This window comes from Simochromis diagramma, unplaced genomic scaffold (assembly GCF_900408965.1).
Source record: "Simochromis diagramma unplaced genomic scaffold, fSimDia1.1 OVJJ01000113.1, whole genome shotgun sequence".
Classification (NCBI taxonomy): Eukaryota; Metazoa; Chordata; class Actinopteri; order Cichliformes; family Cichlidae; genus Simochromis; species Simochromis diagramma.
The window spans coordinates 351805-376416 of record NW_024387142.1 but is presented as its reverse complement, the minus strand read 5'-3'; the positions used below and the strand labels follow the sequence as shown (position 1 = coordinate 376416).

The following is a 24612-nucleotide window of genomic DNA, read 5'->3' as shown; positions in this document are numbered from 1 at the left end:
CTCATGAAGAAACACACTTTTCTTGCAACGACGTGTGCGACTGGTCCTTTATGATTATAGCAGATTAACTATTAGTAATTTTCAACAGTCACGTTAGCTGTTTTTAATCATTAACATAGAAACTAGCAGGCAGTCGTTAGATTAAAAACCCCGAAAAGCAATAATTGCTGTTGGGCTGAATGGGTCACCGGTGGGATATGGAGCTGTGGCTGACTGGATTACAGACGCCTGGAGAACCAGGTGGGTTGCTGGCTGTGCAGAGCAGCAGGAAATCTGTCGCTGAACTGAGATTATTTTTTGTAGCACGCTGTGAGGTCAGTTTTAAAATGCAGGCCGTCGCTGGATCAAAGAAAGCTCTGTTTTTGATGCCTTCATTTTAGCATAGCTGGAATCACACTGATCCAAAGTTAATTTTTAACATTTCCATATTTCTCTTCTTATACAATAATTTAATTATTTAAATATGTTAGGTAGTGTACTGTTGTACCCTTCATTAGTTGGTTCTGAAATATATTGTCTTCAGCATACGAAAAGAGCTAAATCATCTGCACAGCGAATAAAACCTCTAAACTTAAATACTTTGTTAAATCTACCTTATGGTTAACAAAACTGGTTGATAATTATCATTTACATTTTCATAGAATTGCTTCTTCTCGTTCAGAGTTGTTGCAGGATGGGGTCCAAAATTTCATGTGATATTGAAAAATGGTTTTGAGTATTTTATCCTAGGACAACTGTAAAGGTTTTTATCACTACAGCACAGAACTGCATACATTCATTGGTGATGTTGGTGACTGTAATATGCTTTGGAATAGTTTGGCTTCGCGTCTGTAGCCACTAGCAGCCGAATCACAGCACAAAGCCTCAGCAGCACTGAGAATGCACAGACGTGTGTTTTGTGTACGGTCACATCCCATCAAGTTACAAATGACTAATTATTGTTGCATCGTGAATATCGTCGAAGGACTGTTACTTTTAACGCTCTGAGCCTTTTTGAAGGACCATCCCACCAAATCCTCCTCCGCCTCATTCACTCTGGAAACGTCTAGAAGCTGGAAGTGTCACATGGAAGTGTTAATGCACCACAAAGGCTTGATTTGTGATACAAGATGATTCAAATATGGCTTCTTTCTCCTCTTCTTATTCCTTCTGTGTGCGCGGATTGCAGCCAATTGCGTTTTTTTCCGGGCCATGTTTGTGTGCACGGAGGACGTGTAGTAATCTGAGCAGATGTGATCACACAAACAGGCTACACAGAGAAAAATAAGACATTTACGTAGGTGATTCCCCCGCACGAACAACATAAGCTACATACTGCGAGCACACACCCTCCATGCAGAAGCACGCATATCTGTGTACGACATGTACACAGTAGCCGATATAACAACCAAACGAAACCCGTTCTTCATCACTCACATTAGGCTGACATCACATAAATCTCTTTACCTCATAAAGACTCACGTCAGCCTTGAATAGGCGATAAAGTCAACAATCCACGAATTAAAAGGCGACTTGGATTCCCATCACCTCTCCAGAGGAGGAATAAAGCACAAGACAGGCCGGCTGGCGTCTCCTGACATTTGATGTTTTGTAGAGGAAGCTGCTGTAAGAGGAAAGCTGTAAGAAAGACAGGTGATGGAAAATGGGGATAAACAGGCCCGTACCCGCGGATGGTTGCCAGCAGAGGTCCAGGACGGCTCGGATCTGTGTGGAATTCCTCCTGTTGATGGGAATATTTGCGGGGGCTTCAGTCGCCGCACGGCCTGGGAAGCGTAAAGAGGAGTGATGGAGAAGAACAGGAAGCGCAGAGCATCACAAGCAATATCATCTCTCTTCCGTTCATCTTACGCCAGAATCGATTCTCCCACAAATAACGGCAGACAGTGCGATGTCACCTCTGTCTCCCCCTCTCTCTCCTCAGCTCAGTTCAAAAGTGCCATACGGCCAGTTTCTTAAAACAACAACACATAAATCATAATAGAATAAAATAATAAAAGACAAGTAATTAAAAAAATACAATAAAATAACACAAAGATTAATACACAGTTCAATTTATTATGTGCTTCAATAGTCATTTCAGATCATTCACTGTGTCTCCTGGGAGTATTTTCCGTTTTGCAATGTCACTGAAATGTAGATTTACAGGACAGAAATGGTAACAGCAGGTGTTCTTTACTGAATGATTTCCATTTTAGGAGGCCAATAAAGTATCAAATGTATTTAGATGTTCACTGGTGATTGTTTGTCAAGGAAATCTAGTATTGTTTTGCTTTATTTGCATGATTTATTCAATAAAAAAAACCTTTCAAGCCAATTTGAAACAAAAGGTTGTGTTACAGAATTCTACAATAAGGTATGTGTGGCAAAATATGATGCGTTAAATAAATGTATCAGGAAAACCATGAGCTGTTAAAAATTGAGGCAAAGCGATGCAACCATTTATGACCATGCAACCATGTAAAACAACAGAAAAGCAAAGAAGCTCTGCAATGTTATACTTTATTCATCTGCATATAGTCAAGTTGTAGAAAAAGGTTTCATGTTCAAAAATGAATGAATTATTTATATTGTGTCTCTGACCTAAAGTCAGAGAAATTGGACATGATTCTAAAACCTGCACTTAAAGGTTCGATGGACTTACAACCAAGTTCTGAAACAAAGAACAGGCACAATAATCCTCGTCCCCAAACAGGGTAAAGACACAAGGGTACTGGGGAAACTAAGATCAATTACATTACTAAAGATTATAGACCGATTACAAACTCAGGCTGTATCACAACAAGACAAAAAAAGAAGCTTGTGTTAAATGCTGGGTGCAAAAAAATCCATGGTTTTAAGAAGAAGAGTGCCCTTTATTTGCCATGAGGGCATGATGCTGGTCTGTGCACTGGTATCCAGCTTGAATATTGTCTTTACATTTTCGCATCCAAGTTCTCTGTCTGCATGTGCGCCAGCCTCATCTTCAGTTACAGTAACAGTAACCACAAACAGTTCTGAGTCTATGTCCTCATGGATTTCTTTGATGGAGCGCACTTCTCTATGACCTGATTCATGTGAAACTTCGTTCTACAGGCTTTTGCAAACTAATACTTTTTGTATTTCAGACACTGTCAAGCATACTGCTTGTGTACTGTGATGTCTCACGTGCCTTAACTGGTGCTTCTAACCTTTCGCGTACCCCATCAGCGTGCCCTACTGTGCCTTTTCTTCCATGTTTATCTTGTATTGAGTGGACCTCGTGGCTGTTGCTAACCATAGCCTTTAGCTGCATCTGAGCTCACTCATGGGAGGGGCCTATGTCTGTTTAGGTCTGCTCCTTAGCTGGGCAGCTTTTCCCTTACTATTGATGAGCAAGTTCCAAATACAATACAGTCCCTGAGCATTTGGTCATTATTTCTATAGTTACAGTCTTTCACCTGTAGCTTCAGCGCTGTAACAAAGTGCTTTTCAGTACCACTGAAAAGAAGAGTTCCTTTATTTTATTCCAATATTCTAAACGGCACCATATTGTTTAAGTTGCTGCTGCAGTGACACTTGAATTCATCACTTTTTGTTGGCTAATTTTGTAATAGAGGCTGACAGAGGTGCAGGAGCAAATCAGCCTGGCCTGCACTGAACACCCGCCTTGGACCGGTGCAGAAGCTAATTCAAGAGGTGGATACACATTGAAACTGCACATACCAAATGCTCCAATGTGTTTATGACCTCGGATAACCTGTAGGAGCACCTTTGGCAGGCCTACACACTGACATTAGCCCACTCTCATCAGAACAGTGTGAAATTATTGCACATGTCTAAAAGCGCTGCCCATCTAATGATGCTGGAGGATGAAGAAAAGGGAATTATCCTAATTCCAGAGACCACAGCAATGGCTGAAAGTCTGAAGAGACGTCCTGCAGGGAGGACGTGAAATGTCACTGTGGATAGTGGAGGTCCAACCCGAGTGAACCAAACACTGGAAAACTGGAGAATCCCCAAGAGTGTTGGGGTGATTGTGAAGACTAGCCTACCCATTCACTTAAACACTGGAACCCAAAGCAAAATCAAATATAGATTATATAGATATAAAAACAACTGGGCTGTAAAATCCTTAAAATATCTTAATAAAAACCACGTCTGCTTTCAAGGAGAAAATAAAACAGGCAGGTCAGCTCTGACTCCGTCTGTGCTCTCAATTTTTCCTGCTTTCAACAGAAGATGTTATTTGTAGCATTGAGTGACATCATCCTCACTATGATCTGTTACTCACACACTGCGCCGCCATAAAAAGTATATTTATATTATAGAAACAAAAGCTAGAAAAACAATGTCCTGACAGATGTGTTTTTCCTATCCCCCCCTTTTCTTCCCAGCTATGCAGGTACACTATGACCAAAACTCCAGACTCACAGTGATAAAGTTCAGGAACGTTTCTGTGTATTACAGCAAACACAGCAGTCTTTTCTCTGTATGTTTGACTTTATAAATGGATTTATTATGAGCAACGCAAATGTTAACAAATGGAGACACTAGTTGTTACAGTCACAGCCTGCTGTCTTTAACAGGCTCAATATGTTTCTTGCCTTGATTGTGTGAAGATTTCTCCAAAATCCTCAGTGTTGATCACCGTTATTGACAGTCTGGTGTAATAAGTAGCTTTGTTTGGGATTGCTTCACAGGAAAGCATTATGAAGATGTAGTCATAGCCAAATTGGGCCAGCAGATGTCACTGTGGAGGAACTAAGAGGAGAACAGTGTGGCACATGCTCAAATGATCCAAAGTATTTATTAATCAAATAACACCCCCACCCCCCCCAAAAAAAAAAAAAAAAAAAAAAAAAAAAAAATGGGCCCGATATCACAGAACTGTTACATGATATTAAACCGAAACTGTCAGTTCACCTCTGTAGAGTGGGCAGTCAGAATGAAGCTCATATGAAGTTAATATCATTTTGTAGATTGAAGCTGCTCTTCATATTTCTGGCCACCAGATGTCACCACAGAGAGCAGTGTTGAAAAGCTTCGAGTAACCTGTTTCGATACAAGCTTCAGAAAGCTTCATTTGGCCATCGCGAACTTTTGTTACGCACCTGCATCGTCGATTAATCGCATCGTAGATCCCACACGGCCACGACCCAGAAGAAGACGAAGAGGACGCTAACGGTAGCACCAGCAAATATCGGAAAGGAGATACGATGACGTAATCAGAAAGCGCCGTAGACGTTAGCAAACCAGTTAGCTCCGTTAGCCCGCAATTTGAAAGGAGCTTACTGACAGCTTCGTAGCTCGTGTGGGCCAATGTTTCGTCTTGGTAAATGACCCAGCAGCACCTCTGGTTCCTAGCAGCTGTTTGGGTTAGTCCTGGCTCGCCTTCATTATGACAGAGGAAGATGATTTACCAGCCAACTTTTTGACAGAGAAGATGCAGCACAGCAGTGGAGAGCTGGTCCCTCCCGACGGCCTGTGTTGGTTGTCAGTGCTGTTCTGTCTGATGCTGGCTTGTTTTTATGTTGGCAGCTTATATGTGTGGAGGAGTCACCTGCCGAGGTGAGCTACATACGCTTTATAGTGGGGCTTATTTGAAAGGAGAGTCAGTGAACTGCTTTCATTCCTGTATTATTTACCCATACTGAAGTTTGCATCAAGTTTGAATTAATATTTCATTAGAAATAACTGATCAGTCTGCATGTTTGTGGAGCATGTTAAAGAGTCACTGAAGAAAGGCTGGTGGCATCTGCAAGTGAGATTTTTCACGCGGTTCCGTTCGTTTTATTGAGGAAATGTATCTTCTATGATAACCTTCAGTACTCATGTCACAGTGTGTGGCTACCAGTGCAGTAATGAAGCAATGACAGCTTCCTTGTTTCTGACTGGATTAACCTGTGAGGAGCTTCCAGGGCTGTTGCTACTTCACCTCCACCTGGGCACACTGCAGACCAGGTTTTACATGTGTCCTTGAACACAGCTGATTTAAGTGGCTAAACGACTCTTCAACCTCTCTTGAACTTCTCCAGGCCTGGTAATGAATGAATCATTTGATTCAGGTGTGTTGACCCAGGGTGAGACCTAAAACCTGCAGGAGATGGGCCTTAGAGGCCTGGAGTTCTCCACCCCCGCTGTAGACTAGGACAGCTTCTTTTCTCAGGGTGTTTTTTAAACTTGAAGTAAAACTTGGTTCAGTTTTTCACTCACAGATGCACAAAGAATTTCCTGTCATCTGACAAGGGCATATATGGATGCAACAGTTGTCAGATTCTGGGCCAGAGCAAGTATTTAATAACAAAGTGGCCAATTGCAAAAGAAATATTTTCTTTGTTTTGCTTGACTCTGATTGTTTTTCTTTCGTTCCTGTGCTTGTATCAGGGGATCTTGAAATTTGAATGGCTACAAAATAGGGCTGCTAAATTTATGGAATCCTATTTGGCAACGACTTGATGGCAGTCGAGGCAAAAATCTAACAATGCAGAAGTTTGCACAAAAAATAATGGATTCCTTTCTGTGAGGAAAAATGAGTCCTTGGTTCATTCTGCAGCTAAGTGATACCTGTACTACAAAATGTTCATGCTCCACTATATCACAAGCGCCTGGCTCAGGCTTTACTTTGAAGTTGTGTTGAATTATGTTGCCACTCAAAATGGACCAGGGCAGAGACTAGATGATGTCTTAAGTGTCACTGTGTGTAAAGATGCATGTATCCTGTCACCTATCATTGTGAATAGCAAACGCCACAGGACTATACTGCGATGTTCATATTAGCTGGCCCCAGTCATATAGGGAAAGAAAATGCAGCTTCTCTAACCACTTGTGTGTGGTTTCTGGTAGTAGTTGTGAAGCTGATTACTAAAGCGCCAGTCAAATGGGCCTAAGACCCGTCAGTGACTCTCTGCTTGTTCCTAGGGAAAAGTGTTTGTTCCAGGACTGAATGGTGAGTGGTTCATAGCAGTCGTGAGACTGTACAAAGATAGATGAGCTGTATAGTGCTACGCCATATGTCTCCTTGCTACTAGAGCAGGGCGACATGGCCAAAAATATATATCACAATATATATTTGAAAATTTGCAATAACATTATAACTGACGATATAATTTCTGCGAGACAAAATAAAACTCCACAACTTTACTCGCGCAAAAACCCCCACCATCCATTTATTTTCATTTAAACAAGCAGCTGTTTTTTATGTGCATTAAAGCTGTATAAACATTTAACAGTGCAAATGCAAATTCCTTGCTGACAGTTTAACCAAAAGGCATTTCCAGTAGAAATGTGCTGACATATCCTGAGCATAACCATGTATAATATCCACTGAAGTTAAAAAGAGCTGCTTTGCAACATTAAACTGCTTTGTGCCAAATAAAAAAATCAAATATGTATTTTTCGGACCATAAGATGCACGGGATTAAAGAAGTCCAGACACCTTTGTTTCCCAGCTCCTTAGACAATAGAAACTCTCCTGTTTCTTCCCCTCTTATCTACTGTGTTTGCACAGGTGTAGAGAGCAGCTGCTTACACCTGCCCACAGAGTCATAACAAGTGGATGGCACAAAGCTAATGCACCAAAACGCTGGCCTCCACCCTCCTGTTTGGTTTAACAACTGTTCTGGGAGAAAAATGTTGCACTGACAGTAACGTCCAACATTTAGCAAATGTCTGTCTGTGATGGTACTAATGTAGCAGAGACTGTGGCAGCTCATCGTCACCACCACTCCATTCATAGTGATGGGAATTGATAAGTGTCTAGTGATTCACAGATATCACTTATTGATTGTGTTAAGTGGATTCTCACTGGTTCCCTCGAGACATTTACAGGCGTTAGTCTGCACGCTGTGGTCAGAAGTTTGTGCATGCTGGAGGTATTTACCCTCTTTGTTGTGTTTGGGTCATTACTCAAAATAGCGATCTATTACACAGAACACTGCTCTTAGAGATAATGCAGTACATTACTTAAGTACTCCAGGTAAAAGTAACTTTTACGCTCTTTGCTGTGTTACTTTCTCTGTAAAATGGTCTGAAATGAATTGTCTGATAATTACCTCTTAACTGTAAACTGACCCAGGCACCACCACAAATCTCTATTAGAGAAAGATCATGTGTGTGTCCTCCTTTAGAATGTAAGTATGACCACAAAGCAAAGATGAAAACCATCAACCAAAAAAGGAGACTTTAAAGCACGAGTGGGGAACTCCAGGCCTCGAGGGCTGGTGTCCTGCAGGTTTTAGACGTGTCCTTGATCCTTGAAGTTCTCCAGAGGCCTGGTAATGAACAAATCCTCTGATTCAGGTGTGTTGACCCAGGGTGAGACCTAAAACCTGCAGGTTTTAAAGCAACCTGCACTGCTGCTTTAAAACGATCACCACAGTGATTTACAAACATGAGCCCGACTGCTCATCACTGCTTTTGCTACCAGTTGAAGGTCAAGGTCTGGCTGCTGGGCTCGGATCAGCATTCACTCAGCTTTTTAACTCCTCTGTCTTCTTGGATAGCTTAGGCGCAGCGAGCCGTCTGTGAAGATGCCAACGCTGTGTTAGCAGCATAACGAGGTGCTTCTGTCTCACACATCGCGCTCTTGTCTTTTTGTGCCATAAAAATATGTAGACTGTACCACTAATCAACTGAAATCAGCTGATTGTAGTGTAAGTGCCAGTGGAACCGATGAGCTGAACTGACAAGAAGACTAACAAAGACTTGAACTACTAGGGACCGCTTCTCGATTTCCATCCCTGCTCAGACTAGAACAGCACACCTGCCCCCACAGACTGAAGGAACATCTGTACTGCAGATGTTAAGAGATCTTAGTTTCCTTAGCAACAAGCGCCAACTCTGCCCTTTTTTGTATATTTTTTCTGTATTTAGGGAGTAGTGTGGTTTGTTACCTATGTGTAACCCTAGATATTTCTATGTCCAGCCCAAAGACTTTCACAGGCTGGAGAGGAGGCCTGAATCTTTTAAATTCTACTATCATTTCCTTCATCTTACAGGTGTTCAACATGAGGTCGTTTTTGTGACTTTTACAGGATCCTTATATTCAGAATTCTGTCCATTGTTAAAACACAGCACAATGGCAGTATCATCTGAGTGTTTCTGGATGTGGCAGGACTCCGAATGGTATTTGAAGTCTGCTGTACGCGATGTGAAAGGGGACAGAGCCAGGACAGTCCCCTGTGTTGCCCCCGTGCTGCTCATTAATGTTCCAGAAACACAGTTTTCCAACCTGACTGTGGTCTTTCTGTCAGGTAGTCTGTAATCTCTGTGAGCTTGTCAAAGATCACATGAGTGCCAGATTTCTCCAGATGAGCTCGGGCACGGTGAAGCATGTAGAGGACGGGGGTCTCGTATGTTGTTGACCTGAAGTCACAGTCGGTGTAGAATCAGCTGTTCCAAGGTTTTCATGATGTGGGGGCCACTGCTCTGTAGGCATTCAGTTCAGCTGGACACTTCATTTTTGGTACAGGATGTTTTCCACAATGTCAACACCTGCTTCATTTGTACTCAGATTAATGACACAGGTGTGAGAGGAGAAGGAGGGAGGGGGGGGCTGTGGTGGAGAAACCTGAAATCTGATTTAAAACGTTGTTGTATTGTATTCAGCACCAACTGAATGGATGTAAATTGCAGTGACCGTGTGATGCATGCTTCCACAGCTCACACACCTCCCGGATCACAACGACCACTAAATTAGACACTGAAAACTGTGGCGCTTGCAGACGGTTTTTTGAGTGCTCAGAGTAGAAAACGCTGTATAAGAACCAGCCCACTTACCAGTTACCATTTAAATGGGCAACTTTAAAGCATGAAAAAACCGTTTCACAGCTCGCTGTTTAAATAGTTTTATTACAATATAAATCCTGCCAGGCAACTGCTGTTGTGAGTTATAGATGTATCAGTAAGACTGAATGGGGCTGAAATGAACCTGAAAACTTTTGGGTTGTTTCTGTCTTCAGCACGACTCCGTGCAGCACAGCTTTTATCATTCACATTGATACCAGAGTGTGTCTGCGACGCATCACTTTACATTTGCAGATTTGTTATTGGTTGGAGGATTTTAATGTGCTTCTCTATGTGTGCATTATTAAACCAAAGCGCCTCCATCTTATCAGCGCACAGAAGCTGTTCGTATCTCCTGCTTGTGTGCTTGGGATAACGTTCTGTGCGTGTCCCCTGTCCTCAGGGACCATCCTGCTGTCATAAAGAGACGCTTCACCAGCGTCCTGATTGTGTCAGGTCTGTCGCCCCTGTTTGTGTGGGCGTGGAGAGAATCTGCAGGCGTCGTGGTGAGTTGAGATCTTGGATAACTGTGCTGTGTTCCAGTCCCTCGGGATGGACATTTTGTGCTGCGTTGTATCACACTTTCTGTTTTCATTTGTGTGTCAGAATGGCCCGTCTTTGCTGGTTCTCATGGGGATCCGGTTTGAAGGCCTCATTCCTGCCATTATACTTCCTCTGCTCCTCACCATGGTAAGAAACAGCCAATGTGCTTACCTAACATTACTACTGGGTTAGTACATGTTCATCGTTAAACTGCTTGATTGGAATATTTTGGGAAAGAAAACATTTATTTTTCTTTAGTTTGAATGATGAAAACATCAGTTGTGGGAAACATGCACACTTTTGTGTCCTTGTAATGTCACTCAGAGCAAAATATGAGAATGTATAGAAACTATTTCAAATAATAATTTAAATTGTTACTTTATTAATGTTCACACACTTTTTTTCAACCTAAAAAGATTCACAAATGTGATATTTATACAAATATACTGAGAACTGTGAATCTGTAGTTAAATGTTTTAGTGTTGCTTTCATTCGTACTTACATTCACCTACAACCACAACAGAAAAGTAGCCAGAGAGATGAAGAAAGGAGGCGGAAATACCCAGAGTCTATGTGTTCAACAAACAGGCTGGTGGCAAAAACAAAAAGGCTTATAGTGACTCACATGTGAGGCTTGACACTGAGGAAGGAGAAAAGGACTTCTACCATGTGGCTAGACAGAGTCATAGAGAGTCTTGAACGAATGTACTGAAGAGGTGGAACCTCTTGAGGAGCTGGAGGAAAGAAAAAGGAGAGTGAAGAGGATGGATGGAGGACAGCGAGGGCAACGCTGGCAGCTGGTCTAGATGACATGTCTGTGGGGGTGTGTGGATGTCCAGAAGAGATTTCAGTGAACCTTTTAACACAAGTATTTAGCACAGTCTTGGAAAGTGGGAGGATACCTAGAGATAGAGAAGTGATGGTTTTCAAGAACAAGGGCGATGTGCAGAGCTGTTGTAACTATGGAGGGACAAAGTTGATGAACCATATCATGAAGCTATGGGAAAAATTATTGATGTTCGGTTATGAAGAGAGGTGATGATCAGTGATCAGGGCGAGGGCTTCATGTTGAGAGATAACACGACAGATGTGATGTTTTCAGAGTGTTGTTGAAGTATAAAGAAGGTCAGGAGTCGTACTGTCTTTGTGGATGTATAGAAAGCTTATGATGAGAAGGAACTGTGGCCCCACATGAGGAAATCACGAGTTCCAGTGAAGTATGAGGACAGCGAGACAGTGGTGACGTGTGCAGTAGGAATGCTAAAACAATGGTTTGAGTCAGGTGAGAAACTCGAGATGCAAGAAAGACACAGATGCTCGGATTTGTTTGACTTTCAGATTCAGGTTCCTTTACTGTCATTCAGTCAGTGCTCACAATTACACTGCTGAATGAAATTATGTGGACAGAGGAGAAAACATACATTTGATATGCAGCTCTGATAATGGCAGCAACATCTCAAATATTTGGAAGTACTTTTATTTGTCTGGCCATGTGCTGCAGGTCCTGTTTCTGGGCCCACTCATGCAGTTGGCCATGGATTGTCCGTGGAGCTTCACCGATGGGATCCGGGTGGCCTTTGGTGAGCCAACAAGCTGTGCTGTGTTTTATTCTTGATTCATGATTTTAGATCTGTTTCTAAATTTGGTTTACACCTGTTGCTCTCGCTTCTTCCTCTAGACCCGTGGTTCTGGATGTTGTGTGCCAACGATATGCGGTGGCTGAGGAATCAAGTGGTGGCGCCGCTAACTGAGGAGCTGGTGTTCAGAGCATGCATGTTGCCCATGTTGGTGCCCTGTGCTGGTCCTTCTACCGCTATCATAACCTGCCCCCTCTTTTTCGGAGTGGGTGAGTGCAAGTTTTTTCCAGCTTAGCCACAAGTTGTTTATTTATTTTTCTGTTATTATTCAGTCGTTTTAAAAACGTCACAAAGTGCTGAAATAAATACTCAAATGTCCCATCGAGAGGGCCGATGTGCGTTTATCATCTTCCATATTGAGTTGACTGGTTCAGCTGCCCGTCACTACCAGATCAACTGCCGCCTGCATGTTCGAAGGTAACTGCTTGGACAAACTGCCCGAAATGTGTTTACAGAAACATTTCAGGGATTTTGAGTCATTCTGCACTCCAGATGCGTTAATTGTGTTAAATTGTTTTTTTACTGGTTTTACTGTAATTATGAATTACAGTAAAACCAGCTAAGAAGAAATAAATACACAAGCTTCTAATTTACAAAATATTGCACCAATGGAAGAAAGCAGCTCTGCATATTTGTTTAATATTGAAAGATGTGTCCTTCTCAAAAATGACTCCAGGATTCCTCGCTGTTACTGCAGGCCGAGTCAGTGCCACCCAGAGTGTTTAGCTCTTAGCTGGAGGAGCAGCAGCTCTGAACTTTGTGCTTCACTAAAAGCTAGCTAGGTGACTACATCCCCGGCTGCTTGTGAAAAGAGGAGGCGAAATCTGTTTGTATATAAACAAAGGTTGGTGTTTAGATGGGGCAGTGTTGGGAAAGAAACATGCAGTCCCTCACCTAGAGACCATTATCACTGAGTTTAAATCATTTCATACTCCACAGGAGTTCACCTTGTTAGGCCTGTGTTAGCAAAGCATCATATACCGAACACTGAGGACAACACCCGGACTCCCTGCTCATTGTTACTTAACAGAGTAAACGTCAGACATGAGAATTCAGCCAGCACATGAACTGTCCTACCAGGGACAAAAGCACCTCTGTCCTCCATCTGCTGTAGTCTGATCACTGCCTGGTTCATCCTCTCCAGACTTACAGGCAAAATCTGAGCTCTGTCGCTACCCTGTTTACAGGACACTAGCCTTTATACCCACCATTACAGCGCAGGAAGCCCCTGCAGTTTTCTTCTGAACGATGGTGTCGCCACTCAGACGATATCGCTGCTGTAAGAGCACAAGTCAAACAAAGAAGCCACGACTTTGAGTGCTTTTTGGAAAGTTTTTTCCCCCTAACTTTTGTGTTGATTGGAAGTAGCAGTGTGTATAATAAATAATACAGAGTGTGTTCCAATAATGTCTGTGTTGAAGTTGCAGCATGTCTGAGTGCCTGCTCTGTCCTCTCTTCCAGCTCACTTCCACCATGTGATTGAGTTGCTGAGGTTCAGACAGGGCACTCTGTTGGGTATTTTCCTCTCTGCAGGTGAGAACATCTTTTTCACTGCGTTTATTGTGACTTCATCACAGGATAGCAGGAAGATGCACTTCTGTTCTTCTGTTTTGCACCAGTGTTTCAGTTTTCCTACACGGCAGTGTTTGGAGCCTACACAGCCTTCATCTTCATCAGAACAGGTAAGAGGCTTTCCTTCACTATTCTTGTTCTTGGAGCGTCCCGTCGGCCCGGCGCTGGGTGGTATGATTAAGTTTGGGTTTTCTGAGCCGGGCTGTCCAAGCCTGGGCTTAAGAGCGTTTACAGAAATGTTGTCTGTCATCAGTCCTGAAGCAGCAATTAACCTGAGATAAACTAAATGAAAGAAACTTACCAGTACGTCATTTTAAAATAAAATGCACAGGTCAGCCATCGTATGAGCCAACAGATGTGCATTACTGGGAAAAATATATCTGCTGTATGTGAAAGAGGATTTAAGATCATTTGTGCATAGCTTTCAACGTTGAAGTGCACTGGATGTTTTTTCCTGTTGTGGACCACACAGAGGGGTTTGTACAGTTACTAAATAATTGAAGGTTTACTGAATATGGACAAGTTTGATTTGCCATATATGGTGACATGCAAAAGTTTGGGCACCCTTTTCATGATTTTCCTTCATAAATGATTGGTTGTTTGGATCAGCAGTTTCATTTAAATATATCATATAGCAGACGAACACAGTGATATTTGAGAAGTGAAACGAAGTTTCTAGGATTTACAGGAAGTGTGCAATAGCTACTTAAACTAAATCAGGCAGGTGCTTATATCTGGGCACCCCAACAGAAAAAATACATCAATATTTAGGAGATCCACCTTTGCAGAAATAACCCCTCCAAACACTTCTTATAGCTTCCAATGAGAGCCTGGATTCTGGTTGAAGGTATTTTGGACCTTTCGTCTTTACAAAACGTCTCCAGTTCAGTCAGGTTTGATGGTTTCCGAGCACGGACAGCTCTCTTTAACTCACACCACAGATTTTCAATAACATTCAGGTCTGGGCTGAGATGGCCGTTCCAGAGCGTTGGACTTGTTCCTCTGCATGAACGCCTTAGTGGGTTCTGAGCATTGTTTCGGGTTGTTGTCTTGTTGAAAGATCCAGCACCGGTGCAACTTCAACTTTGTGACTGATTCTTGAACATTGTTCTCAAGAATCTGCTGATACTGAGTGGAATCCATGCGACCCTCAACTTTAACAAGATTCCCAGTCCCTGCACTGGGCACAGCCCCACAGCATGATGGAAGCACCACCACAGTTTACTGTGGGCAGCAGGTGTTTCTCTTTGAATGCTGTGTACTGTTTCTGCCATGCATACCACCTCTTGTTATGCCCAGATAACTCAATTTTAGTCTCATCAGTCCACAGCACTTTATTCCAAAATGAAGCTGGCTTGTCCAAATGTGCTTTAGCAAACCTCAAGCGGCTCCGTTTGTGGCATGTGTGCAGAAAAGGCTTCTTCTGCTTTACTCTCCCATACAGCGTCTCCTGTGTAAAGTGCGCTGAATAGTTGAACGATGCACAGTGACTCTATTTGGTGTGTGGGTTGACTCTGACTGTTCTCACCATCCATCGCCTCTGCTTATCTAAGGTTTTCCTTGACCTGTCACTTCCGGCCTTAACTAGAACTGTGCCTGTGGTCTTCCATTTCCTCACTATATTCCTCCCAGTGGAGGTGATAGCTTTTTGTATCCTTCCCCTAAACCATGATGTTGAACATGGTTTGTTTTCAGGTCATTTGAGAGCTGAGGCTCCCATGTTGCTGCTCTCGAGAGGAGATGCAAAGAGGAGAAAAACTTGCAACTAGCCACCCTAAATACGCTTTCTCATGGCTGGATTCATCTGTGTATGTAGGTCAAGGGTCAATGAGCTTACCAAACAAATTTTATGTTTCAATAATGAGTGCTGAAGGCATCCAAACCAATAAAACAGCGAGGGTGCCCACATTTATGCACCTGCCTAAATTAGTTGAAGTAACTATTGCAAACTTTCTGTAAATCCTGTAAACTTCATTTCACTTCTCAAATATTGTGTTTAAATGAAATTACTGATCCAAACAACCAGCGATTTCTGAAGGAGAAACATGAAAATTATTAACTTATTAACTTATAATTAACTTTTGCATACCACTGTAATTGAGTAAAACCTAAAAATAAAATGTTTTCCATATTAAACAGTCGTATATAAAGGCCTATGATATATGTAGTTAACTGTTCGGGACACTGCAGCCTGCAGCTTGTCCCACAAGCCTGCGTCATAGTTTATCCTTGTCTCCAGCAATATTATATGTGCGGGATTTAGAGACATTAAGTTAATAAGTGTGATGAAGTAATTTTTAAATTTGCTGTAGCACTTATGTGCTGGACGTTGGTGTCATTGGCCTTGGATGAGTGTTTAAAGTGTCACACAGTGCACAGGGTGGCCAGTGTGGCCTTGCAGTGTGGAGCAACTGCTCCGTCTACCAGTAGCTCATGTATTGAGTGTGCCTGTTCATCGTACTGTGGTACTGAGGTAGGTTACAGGCCGGCAGTTGGATGAGAGCGGTCTCTTCTGTATATAAACTATACTCTTCATCACTCAGCAGTTTGGTGTCCAAGCTGCACGTTAGCTGATTATCTAAAATTCTTTCCTCTTGTCCAAAATGTTCTCTTCTGTCTTTAAAACACAGTTTTAATATTTTCAGTTACAGGATTTAAAGGATTATTTTTAAATCAAAGCATTTGTTTTTCGTCTGTCACAGCTGAATGAGAAGCTGAAGGAAGCTGTAACGCTGTCAACCAGTGGGAGTAAATGGCTGTTTTTTCTGTCTGTTACAGGCCACCTGATTGGTCCGGTACTTTGCCACTCCTTCTGTAACTACATGGGTTTCCCTGCCATCAGCACAGCTCTGGAGCACCCTTACCGACTCACTGTCCTCTCCTCCTATTTGCTGGGGGTCCTCCTCTTCTTTCTCCTTCTGTTCCCCTTCACCGACCCCTCCTATTACAGCCTCCCAGTCTGCACCCTCACCTCCTTTCCCAGTTCCTCCTGCCTCTCCTGATCCTTGTCCCACCCTCACATTTCTACTGTTGTCAAGAAGTAATTGAGGGTGTTTTTGCTTTTTTGACTTTTTTTTTTTTCCTCATTAGCGTTAAGAGTTAAGGTCTGTTGGGCCAACAGTGACGACTCTGTTGTCACAGAGAGGGGAGGAACTCTGTAGACCCGTTCCTCGGTCTGTAGACACTTTGTTTGTCTGTATTTATGTGGCACCAGTCCTGTAACTGGTTCTCATGGTGTGCAGACGTTAGAGTCGCGTTGCTGAGACTAAGCTGAGAATAAACTGGGACAGTCGATTTCCAAAGACAGCTAATGTGTCCTACACTGCCACACAGATACAGGATAGTGCAGCAGAACTGACATAACACAGATGAGCAAGTTCTCCTTAGAATGCTGGTACCACAGTATACTCTGTGATAAGGTACCACAGTATACTCTGTGATGGACTCCATTCGGTCTGACTCGTTTCCCGTGAGTCTGGTTTGCTGCACCTCATGTTTTCATTATTACGATGGCTGCAATCACCTCACTGACATCACAGGACAGGTTGGAAACAAACGTACTTCCTGCTCCTTTCACCTGGCTCGTTGTTTGTGAGAAACATGACTAATTTATATTTTCAACTAATAGTCCGTTGTATATTGCGTATATGCAGAGTGATTGCTATGTTGCTCACATCAGTTGCTAATTATTTTCACTTTCGTGCCAGTTTTCCACGGCAGGTTCCAGTTTGTAATCTAGTCTCTGTTTAAAATGAGATTTCTTAGACTTTCCTACATCGTATGTGTGCAGACTGAGTAGGACTCATTTAATTTAGCTTCAACTAAATAAAACACTTTGGGCATAATTTAAGAGAGAAGCAAGCAACGTGAACACAGCTTTACTACAAACAAGAGCTAGTCAGTGTTGCTGAAATTAGTCACCAGTACATGCCCAAAGGACAAAAGGTTTGTCGCTGTTTTAACCATCGTTCGCCATCAGCGGGCAGAAATACAAGCACTCAGGATTGTCGCTGTTGATGGCGCCCTCTTAAATAAACCAGATTATGTAAACCACTTATTTTTACATCATATTGAAGCCAAACAAATACATTCAGCAAAAACTGAATAAAACCCAAGTAAACAGGAAGCTTTGAGTAAATCTCAGTGACCTCAAGGTCAGAGGTCAGGTTCTCTAACACTCTTGTGAACACAAAAACTATATCATAACTAAGTCGTCTAGGATTTTCAAATTGATACAGTTGGTGCGTCTACTAAAAATACTGAAAGAGTTTGATTCTCAGTGAGCTTGACCTCAGGGTCGGAGGTTTGATAGCAAATGTGCATCTATAAGTAGCTCTGGCAGCAGCTGGTATTTTTAAAGAGAGTAGCATCTGTGACCAGTCAGTGACTAATAAGATGATAAGCCCCAACTGGGAAACTCCTGAATTGAACCCTGAATGGCACAATGTGCAATGTACAGAGGTACATTTCATTAAAGTGCAAAGTGGTTTAACTATTACCTGACCTGTGCATGATTAAGAATAATCACGAGAGAATAGTTACAGCAATCAAACTCAAGCTTTAGCTGTTTGCACCAGACTTCTGTGACACAACAGTGTGCCCTGACGCTTGTTCTTAGTGACAGACTGGTACAGTCGCCCAGTGTCTCTGCTTGCTTCATGTCCACTAGTAAACCAGTAACAGGTTAAAGCTAATGTGAGACTGGAGAAAACAAACAACTAAACAAAAACCCAGAAAACTTGAAGACACAAAGCTGCACTCTTACTGTGAAGACAAAGTAGATTGCTCTGACCTTCAGCAATAAGTCCTACGTATGGAAAAGCTTGTAGATTGATCTTCAGTCAGTGAAATATGCCATTTTTGTTCGTATCTAATTCCAAACATTTTTCATGTGGCGTGTTTTGTCTTGGCCTTACCTCCCTGAAGCTGTCAGTCGAGGGCAGCGAAGCACTTTGGGAAATGCAGAATGAACTGATTGTAAGGAACAAAGGACCTTTCAGTTCTGTTTATCATCCCGATGGCATCAGTCATCTGGTACTGAAAAATCATTTCCCTCTAACTTATCTCCTTGTCTGCTTCCTACTTTGACTCATAAGTGCTTGATTGCTCTGTTCAGTCCAGGCATGTAAAAAGCGACATGCACACCTGATATTCACTATTATAGAAAACTTGGAGCAGTGGTGAACCTTCCCAGAGTGGCCAGCCTACTAATATTAGACCAAGAGTGCATCAATGACTCACCCGGGAGGAAACAAAAGAACCCAGAACAACATCTAAAGAATTGCAGGCCTGACTTTCCTCAGTTCAGGTCAGTGTTCGTCATTGAAGAATACAAAAAGAGGAAAAAATGGCCTCTGTGGGAAAGTTCAGAGGTGGAAACGAGGGCTGACCTAAACAACCACAAATACTTCTGGGAAAATAGTTTGTGCACCTGTGAGACAAAAAGTCAAGCCTTTTGGAAGACTACCCTCTCAGTATATCAGGTGTAAAACTAACACTTAATTTCCTACAAATAACATCACGCCAACAGTCAAACATGGGTGGTGGTGGTGGTGTAACTGTCAGGGCTGCTTTGTTGCTTCAGAGTGAGCAACATGACCTGTAACGACGCTGTTGGTGGTCGAAAACCTTTCATTGTGTGTGAATTAAAACAATTTTGCATAGAAGAATGGGCTAAAATTCCTCCACAACAACGTGAACAACTCTGGTTGTGTACTTATTGCTCCCAGTACTACACAACCAGTTACAATATTTAGGAGGCACCACTAGACACACCGTCTGCCAGTTTCCATGTGGCTGTGTGGTGAAATATTTGACTACTTACCCCAGTTTATTTGTATAACTGCTGAATAGAAACAGTGCTGGCCTGTGCGTCAGTTTCACATTGATGTTATGATCCGCCCTGTTCCAAAACACAGCGCCTGAACTTTTTATTAATGTTGAATTGTGAGTTTTTTCTTACATTTTACTGAAAGGTCTAGAAGATTATATAATTATTTTATTTTCCGGTAATACAAAATAGTGTGCAGAGTCCAGTAGCCTCGTGAAGGAAGACTTAATTCAAATTGGATCCAGTCTGGTAATCAAGTCACACACTGTGCTGGGTGATTTACTCACGATCCTTTTAGTAATATCAATTTACAAGAGTCAATCCACAAACAATGCATGCCAGTCAATTCAGTTGCATTTACAGATAAGGGCAGGAACGATTGTCCCCAGCTTGTTAGTATTTGTTTTGGTCTTCACAACGAGCACTGTATGGTTTGGGCTGTCGTGTTGGAAGATGAAACAATGACCCAGGTCCAGTTTTGCTGCTGACTGCTTGAGTTGTGCTTTAACTCAAGCAGTCAGAAACATCCTTCTTCATGATTCCTTCCTTGACAAGATTCCCAGTTCCAGACACACTGAAGCAGCCCCGCAGCATGATGTTTGACTGCAGGGATGGTGTCCCTTGGGGTGTGTGGTCTTTGTGACCAGAGCGCTCCAATTTCATCTAATCTGGTCAAAGAGCATATTTGCAGCATGCACCATTTTTCTCAGGGTTCTCCTTCGATTACTTCAGTCTGGCTTTTTCTTGGTCTGCAGTCCTTTACTGATTCCAAGCTTGGCTAAGTCTAGAGTCCTGGCAGTTGTTCCGCGGTCTTGAGAACATCTTTTACTAGTTTCCTTTCCAGAGTCTTTGAAATGGTCTTTGAACCTCCTCGTCTACCGTGTTTTATTTGTGCGCTGTGTGGTTCTCCTTGAGTTTCTCGATCATACTTCTTATGCCAGTTTTGAAACCCAGTCATTACTTTGTATAGCCATCTCCTGCTTTGTGAGCATCAACCATTCTTCTCCTCAAGTCTTTCTTTTCATTTTGGTGTGATGTTTGACGACTCGAGCCCTCGCTAAAGTCTGTGTATAAGTCAGAAGATGACTCTCAGTTTTATAAGAAGTTAAAGCACATCTTTGCAGAGCGGGGCTTTGTGCAGGGGCCCAATAAAGTCAGTTTGTTAGGGGGATAACTACATTGAACTTTGATTCTGTTTTTATGTGCAAATAGAAGTAATATGTGCTTTCTAAAGAATTTAAAAATGCTATTTTGAAAATCCAATGCTTTGTCAAAAAAGACAAACTGAAAATATGTTTGTCCTCATCTGTGTGTCTCTATAAAATGACATTCTTTATGTAAATGTGTTGCCAACAACAGTGACAGACAGATATCTGAACAGTTAAAGCTGCACTCCACACCTCTGCAGAGTGAACATTAAGGCTAACAAGCCAGATGTTGAGTATTGAAAGGAAGGGTGTCAATGCAGAACATCCCATCCTGTGTTTAATATATTTCTAAAAGTAGATTCAATTCAGTTCAGTTTTATTTATATGGCTCCAAATCACAACAACAGTTGCCTCAAGGTGCTTTAAAGTTTAAGTCGTCAAGTTTGCTTGCTAACATTTTCTTTTGAAGATCCTGTATGATAGAGGCATGCAGTTTCCCTTCTGCCACAAACATGCCAGATGAGCCACTGCTTCTACAGCTAGTTTAACTTGATCGAACCCAGAGGATGAAAGTAACAGCCTGAGAGTTAGATACTTGATTATTTATTATTTTGGATGTATGGCTTTAATGCGTTCATTAGAAAAAATCTATAAAATCAAGTGTTTCATGTTTCTGTCGTTGACAGAAGAATGAGCTGCTACATGTAAACATGTCTGTCATTTCTAAACACGATGCGATACTTTGGGTAAGACCTTTGAATTATAGCTGAAAATCTATAACTTGACTGTTTGATTAAAATCCACTTGATTCACTGAAGTAAACAGAAGCAACATTACAAAAACTCTTGTCTAATTCTGGGCCTACCTCTATGCAGAAATAGGATTATTAATAATATATAATAAACTGTGAAACTTTCAGAATCTTAAGAAAAACTCAGCACAAATTTGGTCTTACTGGCTTGCACTACTTGAGCCCAGAGGATGTAAACATGTTCCAGTAATACCGGCATCATTAACAGACTGGTTCTTATATAGTGCTTTTCCACTCGACTGGAGCACAACATGCCTCATTCACACCAGCTCTAAAATTCAATTCAATCATTTATTGGAGAACAAATTGGTTTTCAGTGTCATGTCTAAGCATACAGACTGAGATGGCCCGGGAACGAACCACCAACCTTCCAGTTGGTGCATGACCTGACCTGAGATACAGAGTCACAGTTACACATGGGGGATCTATTTTACTGGGTTAAATCACTAGCATCTTAGTGCAAACACATAAACTGATTAAGACCAGGTTATGTTCAGAGTTAGGGTTTAAAATCAGGAAAAGCATGCAGTTATTTTAAAATTTACTTTTTGATTTAAGTGCTGTATAGATCGACTGCTGTAAGAATATATTTATATATGCAAACTGATAATCAGTACTCTCCTAATCCCGACTGAATGAATCCCAGATTTCCTGGCTTTACCCAAAATGAAAATGCAACCCATGAAATGAGGCGACACGTCCTGAAATAAAAGCTGAAACATGGTTTCTGCAACTGCTCAGTTATGTGGCCACTCACACATCAAATCAACAAATGCATACGCATGCTGGGGGCCGGTAGCATCAGTTATAGTTCTTTGTGAGCATGTGTAGTGTGAGTACAGATCCTGTCCTGGTTTGATTCACTGTCTTGCCTCTGACGTTACCTCACAGAGACTGGATATACCCTTCATACCAGGTGGAAGCAGCAGTTTCCATCTAATTATTCTCTCTGAGAGCAAATAGTTGTAGTATTTTCTCCTCGTCTTGGTTTGACTGCAAGTGTTTCACTTTCCTCCCACTGACATTAGCTTGAAGATGTGGGATTGATGATCAGACTGAAGCACTGGTTTGAGGCTTTTGTTTGTTTGTTTTTCTTTCTTGTTTTGGTTTGTTTGTTTTTTACTGTTGTTGGAGAAAAATACTTCCTCAGCCAATAGTGAGTATTTGCTACTGAAGATGCACAACCTGTACATGTGAAAGAATAGGTGGAAGGCAGAGTCTATTTTTGCTTAAACAGCTCCTTATTTTCATACAGAAATGCAAAGGAAGATTGTTTCACACGTGCATATGTGAAATCTGAGACATCTGCTGAATCCAAACTCCAGATATTTGTATCGAGCACTATATTTTGTAATCAGATGTATTTTGGTGACAGTGTACAGATATGTGCATGTATTTTATGCTCACTGTGTCCCACTTGTTTTACAGTTAGAGGCTACAGAACCATGTTTTAGTACAACAGTCTTTTACAGGAATTTTGCATTTACTGCAAAATATAAATTTGTAAATAAAGAATGTCGTTTTATAAAACTGCCAGCGTCTGTGCTTTTGTCTCTTAAACATTGACTGTTAAGTAATCTTGTTCTTTGTCGTTGGATCAAAGGGACTGTCTTGCTTTAAAAAAAGACAAAGTACTGTATCCTACACAGCGGTCCCTCGTTTATCGCGGGAGTTACGTTCTAAAAATAACATCCGATGGGTGAAATCCACGAAGTAGCCAACTTAATTCTTTACAATTATTATAGATGTTTTAAGGCTGTAAAACCCCTCACTACACACTTTATAGACTTTTCTCAGACAGGCACGAACATTTTCACACTTTTCTCTCTTGTTTAAACTCTCAACGTTCAAACCTTCGTAGAAACATAAGTCCAGTATTATAGAATGAAACCAAAGATCAAACCCTGTTTTCAGGTCCAGAAAATGGGAATAGAGAACTCAGCATTAATGAATCAATGGTACGGAAGTAGAGGTAGTAAGAAGAATGAGTTTTGTTTCACTTCATGCGCCTTATAATCTGGAAAATACGGTAATTCTACCTTCCTTTAGCATGTCTAGAAATCCAACGATCAGTAGATGACCTGCTCTACCTCCTGAGCTACTACAGCCACCCCGTCAAGGCAAAATCCGTTTCCTTGACAGGATATATTGAGATGTAGTGACAGCAGCAGCTGCTTCTATCCATGGTTTCATTTTTCCTGGTAGTACCCAAAAGCTCATGATGAAGCTCAGGTAAGAAAATGGGTGCACAGTTGTGTCAGTGTCCAAATATATATGGACCTGACTTTTGTTTTTTTACTTGTTTACTGAGTCACATTCCAAGTAGAGTTATTTAATGGACATGGACATAATGTGTCGACCACAGACGCTTTAATTTGAGGGTATCCACATTCAAAGTGGATGAAGAGTTTAGGAGTTTCATCAATCTGTAGAACAGAATCAGTCTGGTCCTTTGAATATGTGTATTTAATTTCTTTACACTCCAATCTGTGAAATGAGTCATGTTATTGTTCTGTAGTATGTCAGGTTGTTCTGGACAGTGTACGTTTGCATGGGATTAATGAAGACTGTCATTTTTAGACACTTCCACCAGAAAATTAAAAACGTTATTGTTTGGCTTTTTCAGTGTTTTATTTGATCCTGAGGAAATCGGTTTGGCTGAGATTAAAGTTATAGTTTTCACACAGCTGAATAAACGTCACACAGAAAACTGATTATCAGAAGTGTGAGACGGTCGAGAGTTTACTCCAGTGTCCTGATATATTTTAGATAGCAGGGAGCAGACGGCCGAGTTTATTAAACTCCACCGAGACAGCGGTGACGCTAATCAGAAGGCTAGACCGTCCCATTTCACAGCCTCGTGGCCTTATTGGTCTTCAAAGGACCCGGCCCACGTAGACCGCGAAGGCCGGGTCCTCTGAAGGATTGGGCCTAGGAATTCGGACACAGCACTAGTCCTCCTTTATCCTTGGTCCTTTACTGGTTCTTTGTTTACTGTGCTTCACACAGCCTGATGAGGAGAAGTGGTACAGAGTGAAAATGATGAACTAACGGTGTAAGTTTTATTTCGGAGTGCTGCGTTTTCTGTGATTGAGAGTTAATTGAAGGAGGAACAAAAGGTGCTGATAGGCATCTGATAGTGTGGCGCTGCATATTCTTCCCTTAATGTCGCTGTTTTCAATCTGTTAATTAAAGTCCTTAAACATGAAGTAGACTGCATCTACAATGAGTCAATACAGCTGTAAATGTGGCTAATTATCCATCTATTACCAATCAATAACAAAATGATAGCTTTTATTTTATGCATGCTTTAGTCAACCACTTACCCAG

The 24612-nt window shown here is 41.7% G+C and overlaps 2 protein-coding genes across 6 annotated transcripts in view; one reads left to right on the top strand and one right to left on the bottom strand.

Moving 5' to 3' along the window:
• peli3 (pellino E3 ubiquitin protein ligase family member 3) overlaps positions 1–5182 on the bottom strand; it is a 39383-nt gene extending 34201 nt beyond the window's left edge. For 2 of the 5 annotated variants that reach the window (XM_040047157.1, XM_040047158.1), the window contains exons 1-2: positions 5070–5165; positions 1665–1951 (exon numbers count right to left, since the gene is read on the bottom strand). Coding sequence is in view for 2 of the 5 variants with exons in the window: in XM_040047155.1 (XP_039903089.1) it covers positions 1447–1451 (5 nt within the window). In the remaining 3 variants the exon portion in view is untranslated. Of the gene's footprint in view, positions 1–1446; positions 1952–5069 lie in introns of all 5 variants that reach the window. The other 3 variants (XM_040047155.1, XM_040047159.1, XM_040047156.1) reach the window with 3 other exon arrangements.
• A 145-nt stretch (positions 5183–5327) lies between these two features.
• Positions 5328–22815, top strand: rce1a (Ras converting CAAX endopeptidase 1a). The gene is made up of 8 exons (XM_040047160.1): positions 5328–5526; positions 10145–10247; positions 10348–10431; positions 11786–11864; positions 11963–12130; positions 13383–13454; positions 13541–13603; positions 16272–22815. Exons 1-8 carry the CDS (start codon positions 5357–5359, stop codon positions 16493–16495), a joined length of 963 nt encoding a protein of 320 aa, XP_039903094.1. The 5' UTR covers positions 5328–5356; the 3' UTR covers positions 16496–22815.
• Positions 22816–24612: the final 1797 nt, after the last annotated feature.

Excerpts from the sequence above, each read along its gene's own strand:
- rce1a (XM_040047160.1), top strand. The coding sequence starts at position 5,357 with ATGACAGAGGAAGATGATTTACCAGCCAACTTTTTGACAGAGAAGATG. Across the intron at positions 5,527-10,144 it reads TGGAGGAGTCACCTGCCGAG|GGACCATCCTGCTGTCATAA; the intron begins GTGAGCTACATA and ends CCCTGTCCTCAG. Across the intron at positions 12,131-13,382 it reads CCCCCTCTTTTTCGGAGTGG|CTCACTTCCACCATGTGATT; the intron begins GTGAGTGCAAGT and ends CCTCTCTTCCAG.